At 44.0% G+C, this 22655-nt stretch overlaps 1 protein-coding gene across 1 annotated transcript in view; it reads right to left on the reverse strand.

The window, feature by feature from the left end:
* DAB2IP (DAB2 interacting protein) overlaps nt 1-17689 on the reverse strand; it is a 162231-nt gene extending 144542 nt beyond the window's left edge. Inside the window, 1 exon segment of the mRNA XM_068155821.1 lies at nt 17260-17689. Within this exon segment, the coding sequence (XP_068011922.1) occupies nt 17260-17401 (142 nt within the window). The 5' untranslated portion in view covers nt 17402-17689.
* Between the last annotated feature and the right edge of the window lie 4966 nt (nt 17690-22655).

Raw genomic sequence — 22655 nt, forward strand, 5'->3', positions numbered from 1 at the left:
GTGTTTGGAGTCAAATTTCCATTTTAGCTTAGTTTAAGCACTGTGGGTAGCACTGGAGAGACACATTACAAAACTCTTCATAAGAAACCAGAAATAACTAGACAGAGGGTTGGTTGTGGGTGTTTGAGGGGAGCTGTTTGTTTTAAAGGGAAGTAAAAATAGCTAACAGGTAAATCAGTAACTCCTAACTACCAGAAATGTGCAGCAGAACAGTTTTCCAGAGCAAAAAGCATGAACACATAAAGGTTTGAACTGCCTTTTTTACTTCTTCAGGGTGAGACGAGAAGTCTGAGGTCAGGTTTCTCTACCTGGAGACTGGCACTAGCCAATGTCAGTGATAGCCAGCCCACAGGAACACCACAGCAGCCAGCCACCACTTTTTTTGCTGTAAGGCAATAATACAACCTCTCTCCAGAGCCACTAGAGGCTGAGAAAGAAATGTCTTAATTTACAGCAGAAGATATTTAGGTTAGCCATCAGAAAAAGCCTTCTCCTGACACGCACTGTTATACGCTGGAATTGATTGTCTGGAGAGAAAATGCATGCCCAAGCCTAGCTCAGGCCTCTCTGTGGCACAGCTCTCCCTGTCACACGAGGCTCAGGTACAATGAGCTTCCCTCCCTCCCCTCTCCTGGGACAATCCAATACCACACAAGCTCCTGAAATCCCTTCCAGCCTAATTTTCTGTGATTTCTGACAAATCTGCCCACTTGTGCATAAGACAAGTATGCTGCAAGAGATCAGATACAGTATCTGACTTCAGCCTTTCTTCAGAATCTCTAACACATCTTCCTCCCCTCCTGAATTCCATTCCAGTTCTGCCTGCAGAGACTCTGGCAGTTGTTACCCCTCTCACTAGTACAGAATTCAGGGTCCTACACTGACCTCTGCTACAGAGTCAGAGTGTGTCCCCTGGCCATTTGAATGCTTTTCATCAGATTCACAATTGATAAAAACCTGGCCAACCCCCTGGGAGCACTGCAAGGTTTCATTAATGAGTGTCTGCCATCCATTTTGTATTCCAAGATAAAGGATTCTAGAATGAGGAACAATCTTACTGGCAGGCAGCTAACCACAGAATGACATTTCCAGAAGCACTTGGTATTATCAGATAACATCCTCACTAGACAGTGAATTCTCTGTTAGCTTACTGCTATCCCTCAGCTCGTAGAAATTCCAGGATTATACCTTCATTTGTCCATTTATTTGCTCTACATCGCATCTGATCTGAGGACTTAGACACACAGTATCTCAGGACACTATTTGCTCTCCCAAAGACTTCAACTTGTTCTGAACTTAAAACCTCCAAATCTTTCTTTTATGACACAGAGGCCTGAGAATCACTGAAGTAACAGTCTATTAAATGAGGATTATTGTGCAGGCATGCTGGATCTGAAAACAGATTCCTTGGCTGTAGTGAGAAAACCACAACACCCAGCAGCAGAGATACCTGTGTGCAGGAATGAATGTCCACAGCAAGGGTTGGCTTTCTGGTTGTCCACCACTTCCACCAGCTCACAATGCAATATCCAAATAAAGGATGGGATGTGTACAGATGGACAATAAGAAACTGCCTAATTACTGCTGGAGAGCTGAATTGGGCAGGCCCAGCTAAGTATATTACCTGGTCCTTTAGAAGCTCTTGAAACCTCAAAATTGGACTGGAAAAGGTTCATAAATCACTTTGAAGAGGGCTGTGGCATTTGGATGGAAATTCCTCATCTAATGTTCTCTTTCTCCCTGATAGCATTTTCCCTGCGTTTTCCTAAGCTTGCCCCATGATAAGCAGCCAGTTCTGCTCACACTGTTTTATTTTCACCCTGCATGTTGCTGAACTGTGCTCTTCCAGGCCCTACTAGTTCTTCATCAACTTGTACTAATTCTCCCCATAAGCAGCACTGTTCAGTGTCTGCCACAGGTCAGCACCGGGCTGGGGTCCATCCACCTCATACAATCACAGAAGCATGAAGAAACAAACGAAAGTGTTTCCTGCTTTCCCCAATATTTACAGAGAGCTGCAACGTTCGGGGGGTTCCCAGTGCAGGATCATAAAATCATAGGATTGTTTCAGTTGGAAAAGACCTCTAAGATCATCAAGTCCAACTGTTGACCTCACATCAACATGGTCTGGTGGCATGCCCTGAAATTATCAAACCTCTGAAACCTCTTCTAGGTTATCACGCATAGCTGAGTCCCAAACCCTGCTTGGCACCAGGACTTTTTCAAGGACTGAAAGTTTCCCGCTGAGTTCACTGCCAAGAGGACACAGCACTGTAAACACTGCACATAAATTTAGAACCCAGGGCTTATGAACACTTCTGAAACTCTTTGTCAACTAATTAAAGGCGTTTGAATTGGCAGAACAATGAATCCTTCCTACGCTCTTCCATGCCTGTTCTTCATACTGCAGAATACTTTCAGAGCAGTGTAGCAATCCCCCCGGCTCAGGGTTCCAGGACAGCCTCTGAGGAACTACCTGGCACCCAAGCTCATGTTTAACCCACTCAACAACACCGTCGCCTTTGTTCCAGCTTCTCAAAGGCTGCTACAGAGCAGGTCCATTTGTGTAACAAACACACAAACATTAACACTGTTTACTTTTCACTTAGCAAGTGAGATGTTTTTACATTTGCATTACCTGCTCTTGTGAATCACAGCTAGTCCAAGAGATCATCAGGATTACGCTCTCATTAGTGGAAATGAAACACATTAACTCCTCCTGTTTGTTCATCTCCACGCTCTCCCCCTCTCACACACAACTCCAGAGATCAGCCAGTGGAAGAGACAGTATGAACAAAAGCAAAGAGAACCAGCTGGAAGGAATAACTAACAAGCAGGCACTTCCCAGCAAGCTGATTTTCTGCTATGAGACTCCTCCAAGTCCAAAGAAGAAAGGGATGTACAAATCTGAATGCTCATCACAGAAGTTAGCAATGAGAAAACGTCTCCCTCAACTCACCAAAAGGAAGCCGTGCTTGTCAGCAACGCACATGCCATGGCACTCCGAACAAGCCAGGAATAAGAGGAGAAGTAGAGATGATGACTTCATCAGAGGCAGCAGGAAAGAGAAGTATGACTGGAATGCCAGACAAGCCAGCAGCTCTGGGGAGCCACGGCAGGAGGCCAGGTTCCTGCACCGCACCGCAGTGACGTGCTTTAAGTAAAGGAGACTATAGAGGACAATCAAACTTCCTCAGACTGGCTGGATGTAATGCAGAAAACTGAGAGGTCATCAGAACCAAAAGCTGGTGGGAAAGATCCTGCCGGCAGCCCTCAGAGAGGTCAGGCTGGCTCCAACCTTTGGCGAGGATCGGCCAATGAAGGTGTGCTCCTCCCTGTCCTGCCCCACCGCTCCAGCGCTCCGCATCGCCAGGGTGCCCTGGAGAGCTTAACCAGGGTGGAGTTTCTGTGAAACCAGAGGGAACAGGAATTACCGGTCTCCTGTTCGTACAATTACCCTCTGTGAATTAATTTTATTGCTTAATGAATTTAGGTGTTATTCCTCTAATTTCTGCATTATCTAATAACTCCTTACTCCAAACCCAACAGAGAGGAGGAGGCACAGAGGGACAGAAGTGATTTATTTAACATGGCTCGCAGTAGCATTTATGAACTAAAAACACTCCCTGGAGAGCAGATATTGGTAGTGTCTGTGTGATTTCAAACACTCAAGAGAGTCTCCAGAAAAATCTACATTTCTGATGACTTTAGGTGGTGAGACGAGCCAAGGAGGAAAGATGGATCTTTAACTGGAAGCCAAAAGGGTTATGCAGAAGCTGCAGCTCTAATAGTGTCACTTTTTAAGTGGATTATTACCCTGGGAACAAACAATGGCATAAATACTGAGCTGAGCCAACTTTCCACTTCCCAAGGCACGAATAAGTGGGAATGGGAAGCAAAGATGCAAGAATGTTTGATTTCCAGTGGACACAGGTCTGTTAAGAACCTCTGAGAGGTTCTGAATGCCCTTGTTTATGCTCTTGTCCTACTCCTGACAACTAGACTAGAAATACAGCTGCAAGGGGCCAGCTCCATTGTTCAATTACCTGGAGAGCTATTTATTGGAACACAACAGCCAGTGTCCTGCTAATCCCCCAGTGAATTCCAGCTGATCCCTTACAGCAATATTATAACCATTATGCCCCACACAATTAATTAAAAGCCAACCCTTTATTAGGCAATAAAATTGACTTTTAAATAAAAGCGGTCATGAAGCAGAAGTTTAGGGCAGGTAATGCTGCCCTCTGAAAAATCAGACTCATCTGCAAGCAAAGCTAATGAATACTCAGGGTGTTCTCTAAGCTAATAAAAGTTTGCATCACCCCCACATTTTCTGTTAGAATAAAATTACTTCTTTTTGTGTCTTGGAATCTCTAGCTTAAAGCCGTTTCCATAAAGCACAGCAATCCTGCACCTGCAACTCTTGCACATCAGAATCAGTGATTTACTCCCCACTCATTCAGCTCAAAGTAGAAAGAGTTTTCCGTTTCCTCATGCTCTCAAACCTTTTCAGACAATTAAGGATACTGTTTACAGAATTAAAAGCTTGTAAAAACGAGCCTCACTTAGCTAACCATTTACCCACAAACCAAACAAACAAACAAGTTGGGATCATTACTTGCCTTTTGTGCTACACTCTGGCATGAAATATTTACAATTAAATAATTAGCAGCTGGTTGGATTCCTCTAGCTAATGCTGTCTGCAGTGCCTACACCAAAGAGATCCAGCTTCTTACCATTACCTGTATTTCCCTCACAGATGACTTAAGTGTTACAAAACCACTCTCTTCAGCTTAGCAGGGGGAATGTCATCTCTGACTCAACTGTGTCCCTGCCTGAAAGCATAAAAATGCACCTGAAGCACCTCAAGCCTCTGCAGCTACAAGAACTGTGGCTGGGAGAGTTGTGTGAACTGAAGAGCCTTCTTAGAACTGGCTGGAAAACAGAAAGGAATTTGCAGAAAACTGTTTCATAGCAGCTAAAAATGATGACCATCATCTCTCAAAGTAGGAGTGAGATCCTCTGGAAGAGGAGCTTTTTCTTTGTTAAATAATGATGTGAAGTGACACCGACCTTTGCCACAGCAGCACACTGTGCACTTTAATGGATCTCCTCTCATCTCAGTGTCAGGTTCCTGGATATCATACACTGTGCAGTATTTAATATTCCTCATACTGCTCCTGAGCAAGAGCTATTAATGGCTCTCGAATCTAGCAGTGAATAAAGCTCTGCTATTTTCCCCTGTACTTGATATGTATCAATTCCTCTATTTTCTCTAATACTACCCAGTAACAGAATTCTTTTCCCACTGGCATTCCCAGGTGCTTTTTGACACATACAAGCAGAAAAGGGACTTAATGCCCTTTTTCTCTGGTCCTTCTGTGGCTTCTACTGCCCAGTGTTTCACCTTTTCTCTCCTGGAGAGTTTAGTTAGGCCTTCTAACCTTCAAAGCTGGAATAAGCTGTTTCTATTCCCACCCAGCAGTGGGCTAAAGGGAACGTTGCTCTACCACAGCAGAAATCCAGCAGCTTCACTAGAGGGAGCTGAAGCCCCTTCACTGGACAACCTAACCCTGTGCAGCACTGACCAGCCCGAGGACAAGGGAGAACTGCACCTCCCGGGACAAACCTGCTTCTAGTGCAGACAGCAGGGAGGTTGGGACCTCTCCCCGGTAGTGTTTATCTGCTTGTTTACTTGATATTCAGTATCGCTAATAGCTAAGAGGACTTTCCCTGCTCTTCTGTATGCTCCTCTGCATCTTTCACTACCCTGGAGCCATTCCCCGGCCAGGTCACATCCCCACTGCCGGCTCTCTCCATGCACTGCCTTAATTCCTCTAGCCTAGTGACAGACAACTGTCTAGATTCTGCTCTCACACAAAAGGATGGGGAATATATTCTTTACCTGAAGAGACAGATTAAATGTATTTGTCAGGAAAAAAATACTCCCAGAGGGCAAAAAGGAAAAGAGAGAAGAAAATAGCACAAATAGGAAAGGAAAGCTTGAGTAATTCTCAGCATAAAGAATCAGAAAATACACTCTTATTTTCTCTCTGCTACAACACTGAAGAAACACACCCATGTCCCCAAGACAGGCACAGCTGCAGGTGCTCAGACCTGGTGCCAGGCAGAGACCATAAAGCATCCAGAAAATTAACCTCCTTAATAAAAACACATAATAAAGGCTGCTCAATCAGCATGATTTACTACAAACTCCCATTTCACTGCCTGGTATTTTTAATTAGATGTGTGTGTGTGTGTTTGGTATTTTTGTTCTTTATTTATCAGTCTCTGAAATAAAATATGTATGATATTTATCTTTCTTTGGTATGAAGTCTGGAGAACAAATTCCTCCTTTGCTAACGGCCTATCATTAGAAGTCTTTCCTCTAAGGTAAAATTGAAATCAAGCACAGACTTAAAAAATACATCAGAAAAAGATGAAATTCTAGTCTGGTTGGGGACCAGATCGTGGAGACTGCTAATACCCTGGTTAAATTGGAAGGGATGATAAAGTGAAGTGGAACATCAGCTTCCTCCTATGTGATGATAAAGACAAGCAACGCGGAGTCTGGAGAACAAGAAGTCAGCTCTGGGGAGATTTAAATTAGGTTCATCCATCATGCTTAACATTTCTGCAAAGATTCCACAGTGTTACTGTGCTGCTTTCTTGCAGCACTTTATCTGCATGGCCACCAAGTCACAGGGGCAACCCAAGGCAGAGGAGGAGTATAGACTCCTGCAATCACTGTCACTGTGGATGTAAACTATGTCACCTACCACCCGGGACAGAGCAGGGAGAATACAACCCCCATCGACCTCACACTGCCCAGAGCCCCAGAGGGCTAAAGCATCATCAGTAGCTGGCTGCCTTTGCAGATTGCTGGCCCAACACAGGGTGGCCATCAGAACGTGGTGGTGGAGGATCATAGACACCTGCTAGACCACTTGACATAGCCTTTGTCCAACTCACAGGACCCCTGCAGCAGAACAGTTGGAGAATGGACTGTGCCTTCTGCAGCTAAGTCTCCTGAGGGATTTCAGAAGAGCTGATGCAGGTCCTGCCAGGCTTCCCATCTCATTAACACTCCTGGGATTGCAAAAGGCAGCTGGAAATCTCACAGGAACCGACTGTGTGGCAGCACACTGCCCCTCTGCTTCCAATTCCAGAGAGAAGTAACAAGTCAAGAGGCACAGACTGCCACGGTGGGAGCCTGGGTGAGATGGAAGATATACACCTAGCTCACAGCCACAGTTTTGTCTCCCATCCGTGAGGTTTGTTTCCCAGTCAAGATGTTTTATGTTTGGTTTGGGGCTTTCTCAATAGCTGACTTGGAGAGGTGAACCACAAAGCAGTTGAGAACAGTTTACTTTGTGCGTGGAGCATCAGCATGATATAAATAAACTCTGCAGAGCTTAATTCCTGGGCTATTTTCTGAGCTGTGCATGGTGGCTGCTATAACAGGTCTGTACTGGCAACATGCAAATTAAATAAATAAATACTTAATTTATAAGCATGATTCATCAGAGGTTTCATCTTCTACAGCAAAGAAACAGATGTTCTATTGATGGCACTTCATTAGAGAGATAAATGGGGTCACATACATATCTCTATTCACATCCATCTGCATAATAGACCAAACATTAAGATTTGGAATTCACATAGCACATGCAGCTCTTACATCAGCTTGAAAGAGTTTTAATGCCCAGAGCCAATTAATCCATTTCAGATTGTCTTAACACTGAAGGAACTTTAATATTGTTCGTGAAAGCAGAAGGTTGGGACTTGGCACTGGCCCTTAAGGATATACTTTCACTGGAAACAGAGAAGCACATCAGAGTTTAACTACCTGAATAGCAGTAATTTTTGGTAGCTACTGGACAAAATACAGTATGCCTCCTGATGAAGCACCTCAAAGACAGCATTAAGGAGCAGCAGTGACAGGAAAGTCTGAAAGCACTGTTCTTCCTCCAGTTACAATTAGCAAGGGCTAGGATTAGGGAAAGATGAGAAATTTTGTACTGTTTTTCCACATTTATGCAGGAGGCCCAGGAGTTCCCTTCCCCTACCTAACAGAAACAAGTCTCCTTCGTTTTAATATGCATTATTAAACAGACAGAAGACAATGAAGACTGTCATCTTCTCCACCATCCTGGTTATTTTTGAAAGGTGAGTGCTTACACAAACGTTCTGCATTTGCTGGTGTGTGGATGTGGGCATGTACACACAGGTATGTGAGGATACAGCATGCCTGCAACACTCTGGCAATCCACCTATGTGCTACAGCCACAGAGGACTGCTGAAAATGCTGCCTGCCTTCACTGCTGTTACTCACAAGTCTTTCTTCCAGCTATTCAAACTCTTCCAAGCAATTGTTTTACATTCCACAGTTCCTAATTGTAGAAGGTAAATCCTAATGTACTGTGACAGATACCTTTATTTTGTTGGGGGTGGGTGGGTATTTCTGCTTCTCTTCCACACACATCCTCTGAAAGCATGCCTGCAGGTGTCAGCTTCACAGGCTCACTTTTTTGTTTTCAAGCAAACATCGCCAGTGCCAGTGAAAGAGAAAGACAACTTCACAAAGCAGTCATGGTTTTTCACTCCTTATAAATACTGTTGTGTCTCAGAGGGACATACAGACACCACCGTTTAAACTACTGCATTCCTTTACACAGCAAACCCAGAGCGATTGTGCTGGCTTTGTGATGCTGTTGCCATGCGTGGTGAATTGGTACCAACTCCCTACCTACAAGCAAACATCACAGTAGATTCCACACAGGGATCTAGCAGGGCTGGTTCTGAAGTGAAAGGGAGCAGGAGGACGTTCTTACCTACACTAACACTGCCACTTACATTTTTCATCCTAAAAACCATGCAGGGTATGTGTGGGGATTCCTCCTGCACTACTGGACTGCAGTCACCCCAAGGAGCCATACAGTCTCTGTTCAGCAACAGGCTGCAATGCTGCAGAACCATTTAGCACTTGTGAACAGCATTCACTCCTCCTGGGGAGATTAAAGCACAACACCACACTCCCAGAAACTGTATCCTGATATTCACCCCAAATTCAACCGGTCCTAGACGAGTAAAGTTACATAAATGCACACCAAATGTTCTCCCTTGAAACACGACAGCCAGATCAAAATTTGTTTCCATCTAAGGGTATAAAGGTAATAACTGTTAACCTTTGACTGCTAAAAATGTAAAGGGAAAATATCTTTCACTTAAAACTTGCTCGTTTGGTTACCATGGACACTGCTTAATCATGAAGGATGACTATTACTTGTTCCTATAGTAACCAAGAAGCTTAAGAAGCATCCTGTAATTTAACTCCAGATGCCAAATTTTACAACAGTCCACCTATTACCACATTTGGATACTTCAGAACAAGCCCAGGCTTGATCTCTGACTCTACAAGAAATTCACTGATGCAGAAGTGCTGTTAGAAATCAAAAATGTGAGCACATAATGTACAAAAGAAACTTGCACTTCAAATAAATTGGTTTCTTCAAAAAGAAACATTAAGTGCTCAGCATCTGAGGACTCCTTTTTCAGTGCAAATGTTAATGAAGCAAAACTTGGACTTGCTTTATTCTTGTCAGAGTTTCTGAAAGTCTGACAATTGCAGGGCATATAATTTCCAAAGTAAATGTTTCAGTGCTCAACTTAAAATGAACTTCTGAAGTAACACTGGGGCCAGAATTCACAAACCAACTTCCAAGAGCAGATCAGGACTCCCAGTCCAGCTCTTGAGAACAAGCCTACAATAAAAGCAAGAGGCAACAAACAGCACAAACCTTCCCAATTCAGCCAACCAATGTGGTGCTCTATGCAGTCTTTTACAGTAGTTCGGTTTATTAAAACCAAAGCCTAACGTCTGCCCAGCGTTACTCAGTACCATAAAGCTTTACCTTCAGCCCCAGCAAAGAAATTTTAGTCAGAAGCTTTGTCTGCTGTAGGTCTGGGGAGATGAGACTTCCAGCAATTACCTGTGGCTGGGCTCTGTTTCTTAGCCCTCTGCAGCTCTATACTGGGCAGGAGCTGAGTCTTCAAAAAGCCATCAATTTTTGTGGCTGCTGATTTCCAAAGGGATCTGAGAAAACTCAGTTTAAAAGCCTGACCCTGAGGCTGTGTAAGAGTGAAGCGAGGAAGGAGTTTTGGGGGGTTGTGTACTTTTTGAAAGGTGCATTTGCACAAACACACAAGCAATTAATATCTAAATTTAAAATAGTCTCTGCAGTGTGCAAAAGGAAAGCAAACTTCTTCAGCTAGTGTCTGAGTCGAAAAAAACCCAAACATGATAATGGCCAAATATGGAAAGTGACCCAGCTCGTTCCCCATCTCTGTTGAGAGCAGAGTAAATTAAAGGATTATAGAGTGCCTTCAGTGCAATAACTTAAGGGATTAGTGGCACACTAGAAGACCTTCAAGGGAAATACAGGTTTAAAAGCTTTAAAAGGCAGCTCTGTGTCTAAATTGTTTGGACTGCCACAGCTGTAAGGAGACAAACTTACTCTAATACATAAGAGATCATGAAAAGTCTGCTGAAACCCCTCTAAGCATGCTTTTGGAAGCAATTCTCTTCTGGACTCAGACCAGCATTTTTAACCTCCTTCTCATTTATTACCTATGGCTCATAGATAAAAACTCACTCTGCATTACTTGGGAGCAACTCTGATACTTATTCCCTTTCAAGAGTAATCATCCTCTCTTAGCAACACAGTTAGGGGGAAGTAAGGTTATTACCAGAAGGAAAGAACTTAAAATAGAGATAAGCAAAAGATGAGCAAAAAGATACAACAGGCAGCCTGCAAGTTGCCTGAAAGTTGCTGCTACAATTTCCAAATTCCTGTCACTGCATCAATGGAGCTGTTCCTTGGATAGTAATTTCCCAAGTTACTCTTAGGCAGTACTGACAAGTCCCACAATTTTATCAAGGCTGCTGCTCTACTTACTTACCTCTCAAAGCAGCAGCTGGAACTGTGGGACAGCAGTCAAGATTTTAGAGAAAGAACGTGAGAATCAACTCCCCTGAGTACTCTTCCTACCCTGTGGCAAAAGGAGTCTCAGAGGAGAATAGAGAGCTGCTGGAGTTTATGCCATTACTCTGTCACCAACCACCCGTGGGATTTCCTCCAAGTTATCCCTGGTTACCTCACTGGTTCAGTAAGAATGCATCTACCTAAGGCTTCTTTCAAGTCCATTAAGTATTTGCAGTTCTTATAAACACGCTGAAGAAAACCAGCAGTGGTTCCAAGGCAGTGTTCTGGTTATGCACAAAGATACTCAGATGATGTTTACTGGTTTGGGTAGTGCCACAAACACCACAATAGGTATGTAACCTACACTCACACTATCAGCAGACACACCCTGCCAGTTGCCCAGTCTCATCAAGATTCTGAGTTCTTTAGTCAAACCTGCTTCTTTTCAAGCTGTTTATCTGACTTGCAAAGCTGCTTCACCCCACATATGGAGCTACAGCTGCTGACACTTACTCAAGGTGGCTGTGCTGTCCTGCATGAGCCTTCCCCCACATTCCAAGTTACTCCCTACAGTTTTCTTGTCATTCTTCTCTTTCCCTTCCTCTTTCATGTCTCACAATCAAAACTCCACATCCAGCAAGTTTTAAACCACCTCCCCTGCAACTTTTCTCTTCAACTCTGACAGAAGTCACAACACATGAAAATCAAAGAACGAGGGAAATGCAAAGCCCTCAAACTGCAGGATATTGTTGTTAAGAGAACCGGTGAAAAGTATATAAACAACTTCAGAATTCCTCCATCCTGTGCTACTGCCCAAGTTATTAAATGTAGTACATTTTTATTAGGTGATTAAGCATTGAACAAACCCAGCAAAGCCTCAGCTGGAGCACTAGCCCAAAAGATAGCACAGCTGCCAGGGAGTATTCCTTACAAACAGAAGAAGCTTCACAAACTCTGCTTCTCTTTTCTATGGGTATCTGTCAGTCACACCATTAAAAGCCCAATGAAAAACTGCAAGAGTTCTGTGGTGAAACAGAAAATGCCACAAAAGAGACTTGCAAAACAAAGCAATGGTCATTAAAAACTGTGAAGCAGGAAGGCCTCCTTTTCCTGACATTTAAAAGACACCACCCTCAGAAAAAAACAACCCCACTGCTACAATTTACTACTGGACTCTTCACTTGCCTCCTCCCAGCCCTTAAAATAACTAATAACAACAACAATAATAATATTTAAAGCAAATTAGAGGCATTCCAAGGTCTATGATTTAGGTTCTTCAAGAAGTCTCACCTACAGGAGACAGGTGAAGTGCACATATGTATCCCTTTGGCTATCCAGAAGGCAAGGCAAGATAAGATCATACAGCAGAGTAGAATTTACTATTGATTGGCTACTAAAGTGAGTAACTTAAAATCAAGTAAAGCAGAGAGATGGAAATTGTCCCAGCATGTACCAGAATGACAGAACTACAAAGGAGGTTTTGGTGCATTTAAAGCTAAGTGTAATTCAAAGAAATGTTAATTGTGAGTCATGGAAAGAAGTAAGTATTGTTTAAACATTTCATGTGAATTATTTACTTGCAGAACCCTGAATCTTACTTAACAATGCAGTGGGAATTTTTAGTAAGAGCAAGATTTCTAAGCAGAATGAGAGAAAGATCCTTTCCCCCCACATCTGATACAGTCTTGTCCAGGGCACTGCCCTGGGCTACAGGACTAAGTCCTGCAGAGGTGAAAAGGGAGAAGACCACATGGCATTCCGTGCCAAACATCCCTTTTTGTTAACATGCTGCAAAATAGATTTTCAGCTAGAAAAGATTAAAGAAAAGCATGCAACATTTCATGTAGCTTTAAATACACTAAAGCCTCCTCTGTTGTTCTGTCATTCTGTTCCATGCTGGGACAGTTTTGAAGTCTCTGCTTCCCTTGTCCCAAGCAAGTGCCCAGACCTCTGAGGTATTGGTTATCTGGGTGCAAGTTGGTCTCTCGTTTATCCCTTAGAAGGTTTCGATTTCCTCAAACAGAGAGAGAAAGACTAAATTCCAGCTGCTCTTAGGAGATGTGTATCTGAATAGCCTGCCATGAGAATAAACCAGCCTGACCTTAGCCTTCAAGCTGACAGTGTTTGGTGTACTAAAATACTGGGCTTTGCTAAAGATCAGTCAGCCCTCTGTTCACAGCAGCCATCAAAGCCAAAGAAGACAAGAGCTTGTTTAATAAAAATCCTTTTTGTAGAATACCTTGAGAAGCTTTTGTGATAAACAGAACTGAGAGTGAGACATTTATGTCCAAGGAGCTGACAGAGGCAGAATTATCAGGAACATTAAGCCTTCAAGATCAGGAACGCAAAATGTTCTCAAATTCTTCAAGCTTTGATGACAGCTGATTACCTGCAGAGTCTTACACAAGAAACACCACAAGCCAAAGCTGTATTTGGCTCAGATATGAAACTGTGAATGAAGCATCTGTGAGGAGCTTCTATGAGCAAACTGAATTTTCCAAACACTTGTCACTCACCCCCTTCCTTCATTATAGCCATAATTAAATAGAAGCAGAGATAGCATGAAGAAAGCCACAGACTGAAATACTGCAGGCAGAAGCAGGTGTTGCTTATATCAATAATAATCCTTCTACCCTTTCTGCCTCCCCAGTACCTTCCACTACATTAGCTGGATCACCTGGTAATAATCATAATTACTGCCATGATTCCTCATATCACACACATCTCTGAGCTGAACAGATGGTCCAAGGAAGAGATGGGGTTTCTGCACTTAGTTTTTTTAACTAACTAATGTCTACCTGCAGCATGTCCTGAATCTCTGGGGGAAACAGAGCCAGGAGATTTCAGACATTATCATCATTCTAACAAAGATTAACAGAGAGGTGAAACCTGTCTGGTTTATCCCCTACCAAACAGCAGTAATTTAAACATGATGGGGACGTACGTGAGCTTCCTGACAGCGTGCCTTCCTGGTCTGGTTTGACTTCCCCTCCCCACCACTTTTGCTGTTCTAGCCCTGGAACTCTCAAAGAGACAGACTAGAAAGCATATTTGATACATGATCAATATGTTAAAAGCACCAGAGAACTCTGGAATAGAGGCTACCATCCCATAAGCCATTAAATAAACTGGCTGTCAAACAGCTCCAAGTCCCATATATTTTTCTTCAGGCTACCTCAGGCTGTCTGCATCTGGAGTCCCAACAGAAAGCAGTCCCCTATTTTCCTTAGACACTTGCACAGCAAAAGCACATTCTGTTCACTTCTATCTACAATGCTTTCCTGAGGGAGCGGATATCTCTTTCTTTGTGCCTCAGGAAGCACGACCAATTTCCCAAGAGAGGTCCCGGCTCTAACAGCCACCGCCTGTGACTGGAATGCGGCTGTCCAAGCTACAACGCCAGCCTGGCTCTTACTGTTTGTCCCCAAGCAGGCTGCCCTCCATACTCACAAGAGGCCAGCAGCAGCATTCACAGAATCACAGAGAGACCCTTCAAGGTCATCTTACTCAACCCCCTGCACTCATGCAGCAAAGCTCACCAGAAGGGCCAGCATGGAGAGGTGGTATTGTCCCCTCAGGGAGGTGACAGTGGGCAGCAGCCATACATAAACGTATGCTTTTAGGCACAACCTGTTCTTCATTCAAAGAGACTGAGTGATCTAAACCATGGGGGGTTAAAAGGTTCTTTGGCTGAGAGCAGAGGTGTCCCAAACCCTGGAGAGGAGCCACGCTGGCAGCAGATGGCAGCACCTGCACCTCATGGGTGCTCCATCGGCACGCCGGCAGCAGGGATTCCTCCCGCAGGACTGACGCAGCAGTGAATGATTCCAGATGGGGAGAGGGGCTTGCGTGCCAGCAGAGCTCTCCTCCTCCCTGCTAAATGGCTAACAACTGCCTGATCCTCAGCAAGCTCCCTGTCCAAAAGCATGCTAATAATGTGCTGAAGTGACACAACTTGGGAAAGCTCAACCTCCAGGTATGACTGCTCTTTCAGCTGGGGCCACAGCCTTACCCAGGCTCTATGGGCACCTTGGCAAAGGGCCTGGAGACAGCAAAAAGTTGCCAAGAGGATGTCCGGGAAACACATATGTGGCAAAAGGAACCTTTGCCAATTCCTGTGTATTACTCAGGAATTTATGGTAACCTCCCACTAAGAATATCTGATCTCTGAGTCTGTGACATAAGAGAGCAAATTGCACTGCAGAGCAGCATTTCAAAAGCAGACTCTCAGCTCTTTCCTTCATCCAGACACGCAGGTCTTTGAAATTAACATCATATCAAACCCCAACCATCTAGAACCTCAGTCTGATCTCTGCATTCTCTCTGTAGGTGCTTCAGTCCTGCAGTCTGCTGTCCATTAACCTTCCAGTGGATCAAAACTGCCAAGGGCAGTATTTCTTTTGCTGTATCCCAGCACTTCTTTCACCAGGTCCAGACTGACAGCCAGGCTGCTGGAGCAGCACACAGCTACTCAGCCCGGGATCGAGCCCTACCACTGACCCACCCCATGACCCTGCTGTATGACACCATCACTGCACAACTTGCTTTCTGCATTTCCTACAAAACCATGTAGAAAATAAAGAGAAAATTCTTACCCAGATTAGCAAATCCCTTTAAGATATAGAGATAAAAAGAGCCCAGCAACTAGGAAGCTTTATGATCCTGTTAGCATGCTGGGATACTAGAGACCAAGTGTGACAAACACAAAACTACTCAGGGAGAGATCAACAGCAAGATTTCAGTCGGTTCAAATTCAGTTCCTTACACATATCAGGGTTGGTTTCCATTTCTATCAGATCTGCTTGCATATTCCTTGTGTTAACAAGGAATCACACCAATAAGTTCATACTGGGTCATCTAGATGAAACTTAACACATTTCATTTATCACAGTAACTGAAATGACAGCAAAGTATTTTGGTTCTGAACTGTACACAGACACCGGGGGAAAGGAAACTGCTACATGCTTGTGAGTTTACAAACATTCCTCCCTGACAGGCAAAACAACAACAACAAAAAATCATGGAAAGAAAAACATTCTGCTTAAAGGAGCAGATGAAGCCCAGCAACTGATTTTAGCTCCCTATTGTTTTCTCAGTGAGGATTCAAAATCCTGAAAAAAAAATACTGAATGCCAGGAAAAGAAGAAAGAGGACACTGCACTAAGCCAGATCTTGTAGTGCTGGAGTCTATTTTACAGTCTGCTTGGTAAATCAGAATTAACTCCAGTGAGACAAGTACAGGCCAGATCCGTATGAACACCTGATGCACTGTTGCTGTTATGGTTTGTATCATGATTCACACACACAAAACCAAACTCAAACCCACCATAATTAATGGCTTTGATGCAGGTCAAGACATTGTAAGTATGACTGGATTGTCACTCTAGAGGCCAAACGCAACCCCCTCCCCCCTGCTTTCTGACAAGACAGTACAACAGCAAAGTGACTCAAAGACTCCTGCTCCTTCAGCTGCTTTAAGGACAGGCACAAGCATCAATAGACATTTATTCCACACTAGAAGAGAAAGCCAGAATAGCTCATTTTAAAAATGCAACTGGGTCACTAGCTGCCTGCAGTAGAATAAATGGGCTGCATGAATGAGTATGCCCGAAAGAAACATTACTCTGTGGACCTAACTCCTGCTGATGAGGACAAATAGGCCCTTTTAGAGCAGGATTTTTAAAAGCACAAAGTGATTTGGGAACACAAGTCCCACAGGTTTCCTCAGTGCCTCAGGAGCACAACCTTTAGGCTCTTTTGAAAATCCTACCCCTAAACCGTAGTCAGTTTTGTAATTTCAATCCCCCTGGTGACATTCAACTCACGAAGAACAGGAAGTTCTGGCAATACATCTGTGTGTATCGAAACCACCTCTTAATCAAGGATTTTCAAATCTCTATAATCATCCACCGGGCCTCCAAACAGTTCAGTCAGCTAAAGAGACAGTCACCTTAATTGTACAAACTGAAAAAAACCCCTGAACCTGGAGAACTAACAAGGCTGGATCAGCCACAGCTACACAAGGTGTCAGAGCCACTGCAAGGAGCAGCACCCCATCCTGACTCCCCCAGCTGAGCTCTTCACATTCAGCATTCTCCCTCCCCACGCTCCCTGCAGCACTACACAAGCAACTGACCTTCTGTGCAGCTCAGATACGCCTCACAGGGAGCAGGCACACTTACAAATATTCTTATCTACAGTAACGAAGCTACCTGTAAGCGGCGGCACGTCTGCCTTTGCACTGTCAATTAAAGAGAACTGTTGTTGCAATTACCCCTACTAAGCGGCCTGTTCCGGCTCCGGGATCGGCTGCGCTGTCTCTGAAGTCGTGACCTCCGGAGCAGTCGATAGTAGTAGGACGGTCTCCCAGAACTTTTCCTGCTGTTCATTGACATTTTTGTATCTATTTTACACATACACACATGCAGGCACAGGTTCACTCTCCCCTCTGGCACGGTAGCAACAGTCCCAGCGTTTAATTAGCTGGAGGTTGGTTCTTTGGAAGGGAAAGGGAGAGGGGGGGAAGAGGAACTCTTCACTTTACACATTTCAAAACAAAAACAACAAGAAGAAAACATAAAAAAGAGAGAGAGGAGGGGAAAAAGCATGCGGCACCAGAGTGCATGTCTCAGCTGAGGGAGCACTTGCAGCGAGCAAGATAAACTGTACTAACAATTCCTGCCCCCAAAAAAGATAAGCCTGCTGGAGTTGGAATAGGAAGCCAGTGTTGGCCTGGGCTCTTGAAACGTGAAGAATAGGCTGGAAGAAATCCTGGACTGGATCCACTCTGCCGGACAGCAGCATCTGATCAAACTGTACGGGAAAAAAATCAACAGCTTGCTGCCTGGAAGTGGCTGGGCAGCCTTCGGGTGCCAGCTCCCTTCTACCTGCCCTGGCCATCAGATCATTTCGGAGATGAAGTTTCAGGCGGCTTGGTCTGCAGCAGGAGGTATCTATGAAAGACGGGGTTGGGGAAGGGTATAATGATTTCCTGGCCATGGGACACATGTTAATAATCATCATGGAGCAAAAGCCCCGGAAAATAAAGTGAAACTTGAGAGGGGAAAACTTTAATTAGAAGTTGAATGAACAGAGCTCCAGACTCCCCTGGAGGCCCATTTCCTTTCAACATTCAAACTGAGTTATAGCACATCCCACAAATTAGAGAAAGAGCCTATTTACCATTTGGGTTCTGATGGCAGCGAAGATTCCGCCTCCGGCTCATATTGCTCAACAAAATTACATTTCATTGGGCAGAATTAACACTTTCAGCCATGGAGGAAAATAAAAGGGGGTTAGGGGGGAGTAGATAAAAATTGATAAAAGTAGATAGAAAATAAAATCTCAATCCCCATTTACAGTTTTAGAAGCTCAGAGGTGAATTGTCCAGGCTCTTCCATCCAAGCTCCTTCCCCAGCCGGCACAAAAAGCACTCTGAGGGAAGAGCGACAGACAACGCTGCAGAAAACCAGAGCGGGGGCCAAGAACTTCACGCGCTGCCGCTTCTTCTGGCAAGCTGGCAGATAACAGAAAACCCTCATCGGAGTGGGATGAGCTGCAAAATGACATTTGCACAATACCTCTCTCTATTGTACCCTAGTTTTGTCATTTTCCCCAGACGTTTGTGCAAATTGGTCTTTGTGGTGTCTTGTGATGCTGCAGAACTAGACAGGCTTGAGGCTTGGCTGAGGACGAGCAACGTTCTCCAGTTAGCAGGAGCTTCCTTGGGAGGCTGAAAGCTTCCCCTGATTATACTGTGTTCTATCATCAATAAGAAGAGGCAGGAACCATCAGACTTCAGCACCCTCGCCGTGACAGGAGCCCCATCCCTACCAGCCACCTTCATTTTAGGATTCCATGAACTTGTGCAGTCATGGGAAACAGCAGAATTCTACAAAACTTACATTTCCTTGTTTACATATTGAATAGTAAACCCAGGATGCTTATCGGCTGAGAAAGGTCCTTCCAGGAGGCAAACCCAGGGAAGTCCATGCCTGGTTTTGAGGCCAGACATAAGGAATTCAGCGCCAGCTTTCAGCAGCGCAGGAATGAGCCAATCAAGAGGGCAACGACAAGTTCAGGTCAAGGAGGCAGATCCCAGCTGGACAGCAGAGGCTCCACTGCCTTGGGGAGGGGGGTGCCGCTCTGGGACATTCCTCCCCATGCACCCACAGTCACCAAATCCCACATCAGATCCTGGCAAAAAGGGAAAGGCTTCAGTTACTACACATCTGCCCTCTTCTCTTAGCCAGGATGCTTTAAAAAAACCCAAACCCCATATTTGGGTAGGTTGAAAAACAAACAATAAAAAAATACAGGAACAACTCTTAATAGTTTTCCAGATGACCAGACACTCATCCTGTGCAGCTGATTGAATTCACAAACAAAGCTGAGAACATCCAGAAGGGAAAGTCTGAAAACACTGACCTTCAGTTAAAGATTTGCTAGAGACAAGAAGCCAAACATTCAGCTGTCTCTCTGCAATTTTTTGTCCTAATAAGTGAGCTGGTAGTCCCTCAGAGAATCATTTAAGACGATTCTTTTATCACCACAATTGTCTTTAAAACAGTCAATCTAATGCATTTTTCCTTTTCTTATGCCCAACAGCAAAAAAAGGCCCTGATGGAAATACAGGTTTAAAGAAAACCATTTAAAAAACTCACCCAAATTCAGAAAATCTAAAAGTGGAAGGCCCACGTGGGTTGGCTTTAACTAGAGCCAGGTGACTCATCCTTCAACCACCTGGGATGCAATGAGACCCAGGCACTGCTGCTCTCCCAACCTCTGTGGGCAGGTGGGAATGATCAGGATGATAGGAGAGCAGAGGCCGGCAGTCACTCTGCTTCACCCACGTGTACTTAAGCATCTGTTCCACGTTTAGGGATTTTTACTTTTAATCAACCAAGGGCCTTCAGAAGCCTTCATACAGGTGACCATAAAGCAGGAGAAGTTAATGAGGGACTATAAACTACCATGACAAGAGAAAGCAGCCTTGCTATGGAAGCATAAACGGCCAGGAGTTTTGTTCACGTTTCACCAGCTTGCCTCTGTCTCTCTCACTTCACAATGTTTTTGAAGGCTTTAAGTTCAGATGCTACATAGCAGCAGGCAACAAAATGAATGGCCCATCTGGGAGGGAATGTGACTGGTCTGGACCTTTCCAATTAATCCAGCACTGCTCTTTTTTCCTTCCCCCCCCCCCCCCCCCCCCCTTTTCTTTTTTTGGTTTTTTTTGAAAGCCACATCCTGATACAAACACTCTTTTGTGTATAGCAGCATCTACCACTTGTAAACCTTAGATATATGAACTGCTCTGGAGAAAAGTTGACAACATTAAAATCTCTATCTCTAAAATAACACATCACAGTCCGGCTGCTCCCTCCGAAAAGCAGAAGGGTGAGTTCAGCCATGGGCTCTGCTGAATCTCTCAGTAAGAGGAGCCAATGGAGCCAAACAAAGCAGTGATTTTGGGGGTGTTAACTCCTCCTCTCTGACACTGACTACAAACCTGAAAACCCGTGAAATTAAATATCCACCAAACTGTAACACCTCAGTAAAGTACCCACTTTGATGCCCTGTTGGGCTTTAGAGGAAAATCAGAGCACCCACAGCTGACCTGGCATCCCCCGACCTCCACTTCTGTTATCCTGCCACGAAGGCTCCTTAAAACTGGCTATATTTTGCTCCTTCACCAAAACTAACTAACAGCATGTGAATAAATTTTAAATTAGACCAGAGTAAGTCCTGGGATAGATTGCTACACAAACATTGGCTTGTTTGCGCTGACATCAAAAGGAGCAGGCTTTGCCTGAGGCTTTGCTCAGCTCCAACAGGGCTGCTTGGTGCAGGGAGGCTGACAGAAGTTGGGCCTCCCCAGTGGCTCCCACTTGCCTGTTTTATCATTTGTTTATTGCTTGGTGCTGGGAAAATAATGACTGTACTGCAGCATGCACGTTCCCAAGGCAGCCCCTACCATTGAACCTCTTGCTTTCCCAAAGGGCTTTAGAGGGAAACAATGATTCCTCTTCACTCCCTCTGATTTTATGGTAAGGAACTTGAATTCCTTATTCTGAAAGTGAAGTTTCCATGCTCAGCAGGGCTCATTGGTACAGGTATGAGGGTACAATTTGTCCACACATATAAAAAATGGCCTCTGAATTCAGACTATCTCCTGGAAGACAGCAGCTTTAGCAATCTCATTTCAGTTTCTCTTGGTTTTGTCACAAAGAACTGAACAGAGGCTTTGAAAAGTGCAAATAAACCAACCAGAAAAGGTTTTGCCTTGGCCAGTGGTGAGAGGAGTGGTGGAGATCAGCTTCACTTCTAATTGCATTAGGTCAACAAACTGCAGATAGATCATCAAGAAGTAGAAAAAAAAAAAACAAATTGCAATCCAGATTTCCCTGTCACTTGTAACTAGACAGCCTCTGAAGAATGATTAGATTTCATTTCACAAGCTGAGGCAAAAGGAATAAGGGCATAATCTCTACAAACTATCTGCTTTTTAAAACAAGAGAGAAATGGAACAGTCTTCTTGTCAGTGATCCTAGACACTCTCAAGATGTGCCTGCTTGCATTTGCTTACAAGTCCATCGCAGACTTCAGTTCTCTATGCTATGAAGTTGGAAGATTTCCAGGCTTACTGCCTCAAGGCTACCAGGGATACATAAGCTCATATGCAGAGCCAGAGAGGAAGGTAATTTCCTTTGTGTAAGGATAACTTAACTTGCAATTCAGCTGTACCCATACCACAATCTTCAGTGACATATTTGTTTGAAGATCTAAAAGGAAAGTTTCATGCACACAATTGAAAGTAAACTGTTTCTTTTAATATTCTAATGGAACACAATGATTATTATAAGACAATGCACAGGGAAATTAATTCCCTCACTGCCTTAGGTGGAATGTAGCAGCTTTTTGATAGCCTCACAACAAAGTGGTACACAGATTTGGGATCAAAATGAGAAATAAACATTTACATGAAATTTAAGCATAGAATTCATTGCTCTCCATTTATTGAATGGTGTCATTGCTACCAAGACACTACGGGATAATCTTCCTGGCTGTACAGTGATGAAATTGAAATGGAAAACACATAACAGAGAGAGTTCATGATATTAATGAGCAGCAAAAGCAATGCCATATGAAAAAGACAAGAGGAACAATGTGTCTCTGAATAATATTAAACAATTGTTCAGGAGGTCTTGTAGGTATCAAATGAGGACATGAATTCTTTTAGTGTTAGTGTTCCCTACATACCATCACTGTTGTTTACTGTCTCTGTGTTTATGATGCATTTACTGTGGTGGTGCCCAGAGATGCATAAAAAGATCCATGTCACGTTGGTTTGGGATCTGCACACCCCCACCAATTAAAAGGTGACTCCTTGGCCACAGTACTTGTGATCTAACTACATGCACCCCCTATTGCACACACCACAGTAACAATTACCATGGCCACTTCAGGAATGGAGATGTGAAGCCCCAAGTGGTTCAAAGGAGGTCAGGTGGGAAGCTTGGGGCTTGCACAAGAAATAATGGAGCTTCCTCACTCTCTCAAGACAATCACCTTAGGATTAATGAGTATTAAGTTTTGTGGGTTTTTTTCTACAGTGCCTTTCAACCACCAAAGCAGAGATGCTTTTGCAAATATTTCTTCAGCTTTTTTATA

This window comes from Melanerpes formicivorus, unplaced genomic scaffold (genome assembly GCF_026170545.1).
Source record: "Melanerpes formicivorus ecotype bairdi unplaced genomic scaffold, bMelFor1.0.p_v2 SCAF_33, whole genome shotgun sequence".
NCBI lineage: Eukaryota > Metazoa > Chordata > Aves > Piciformes > Picidae > Melanerpes > Melanerpes formicivorus.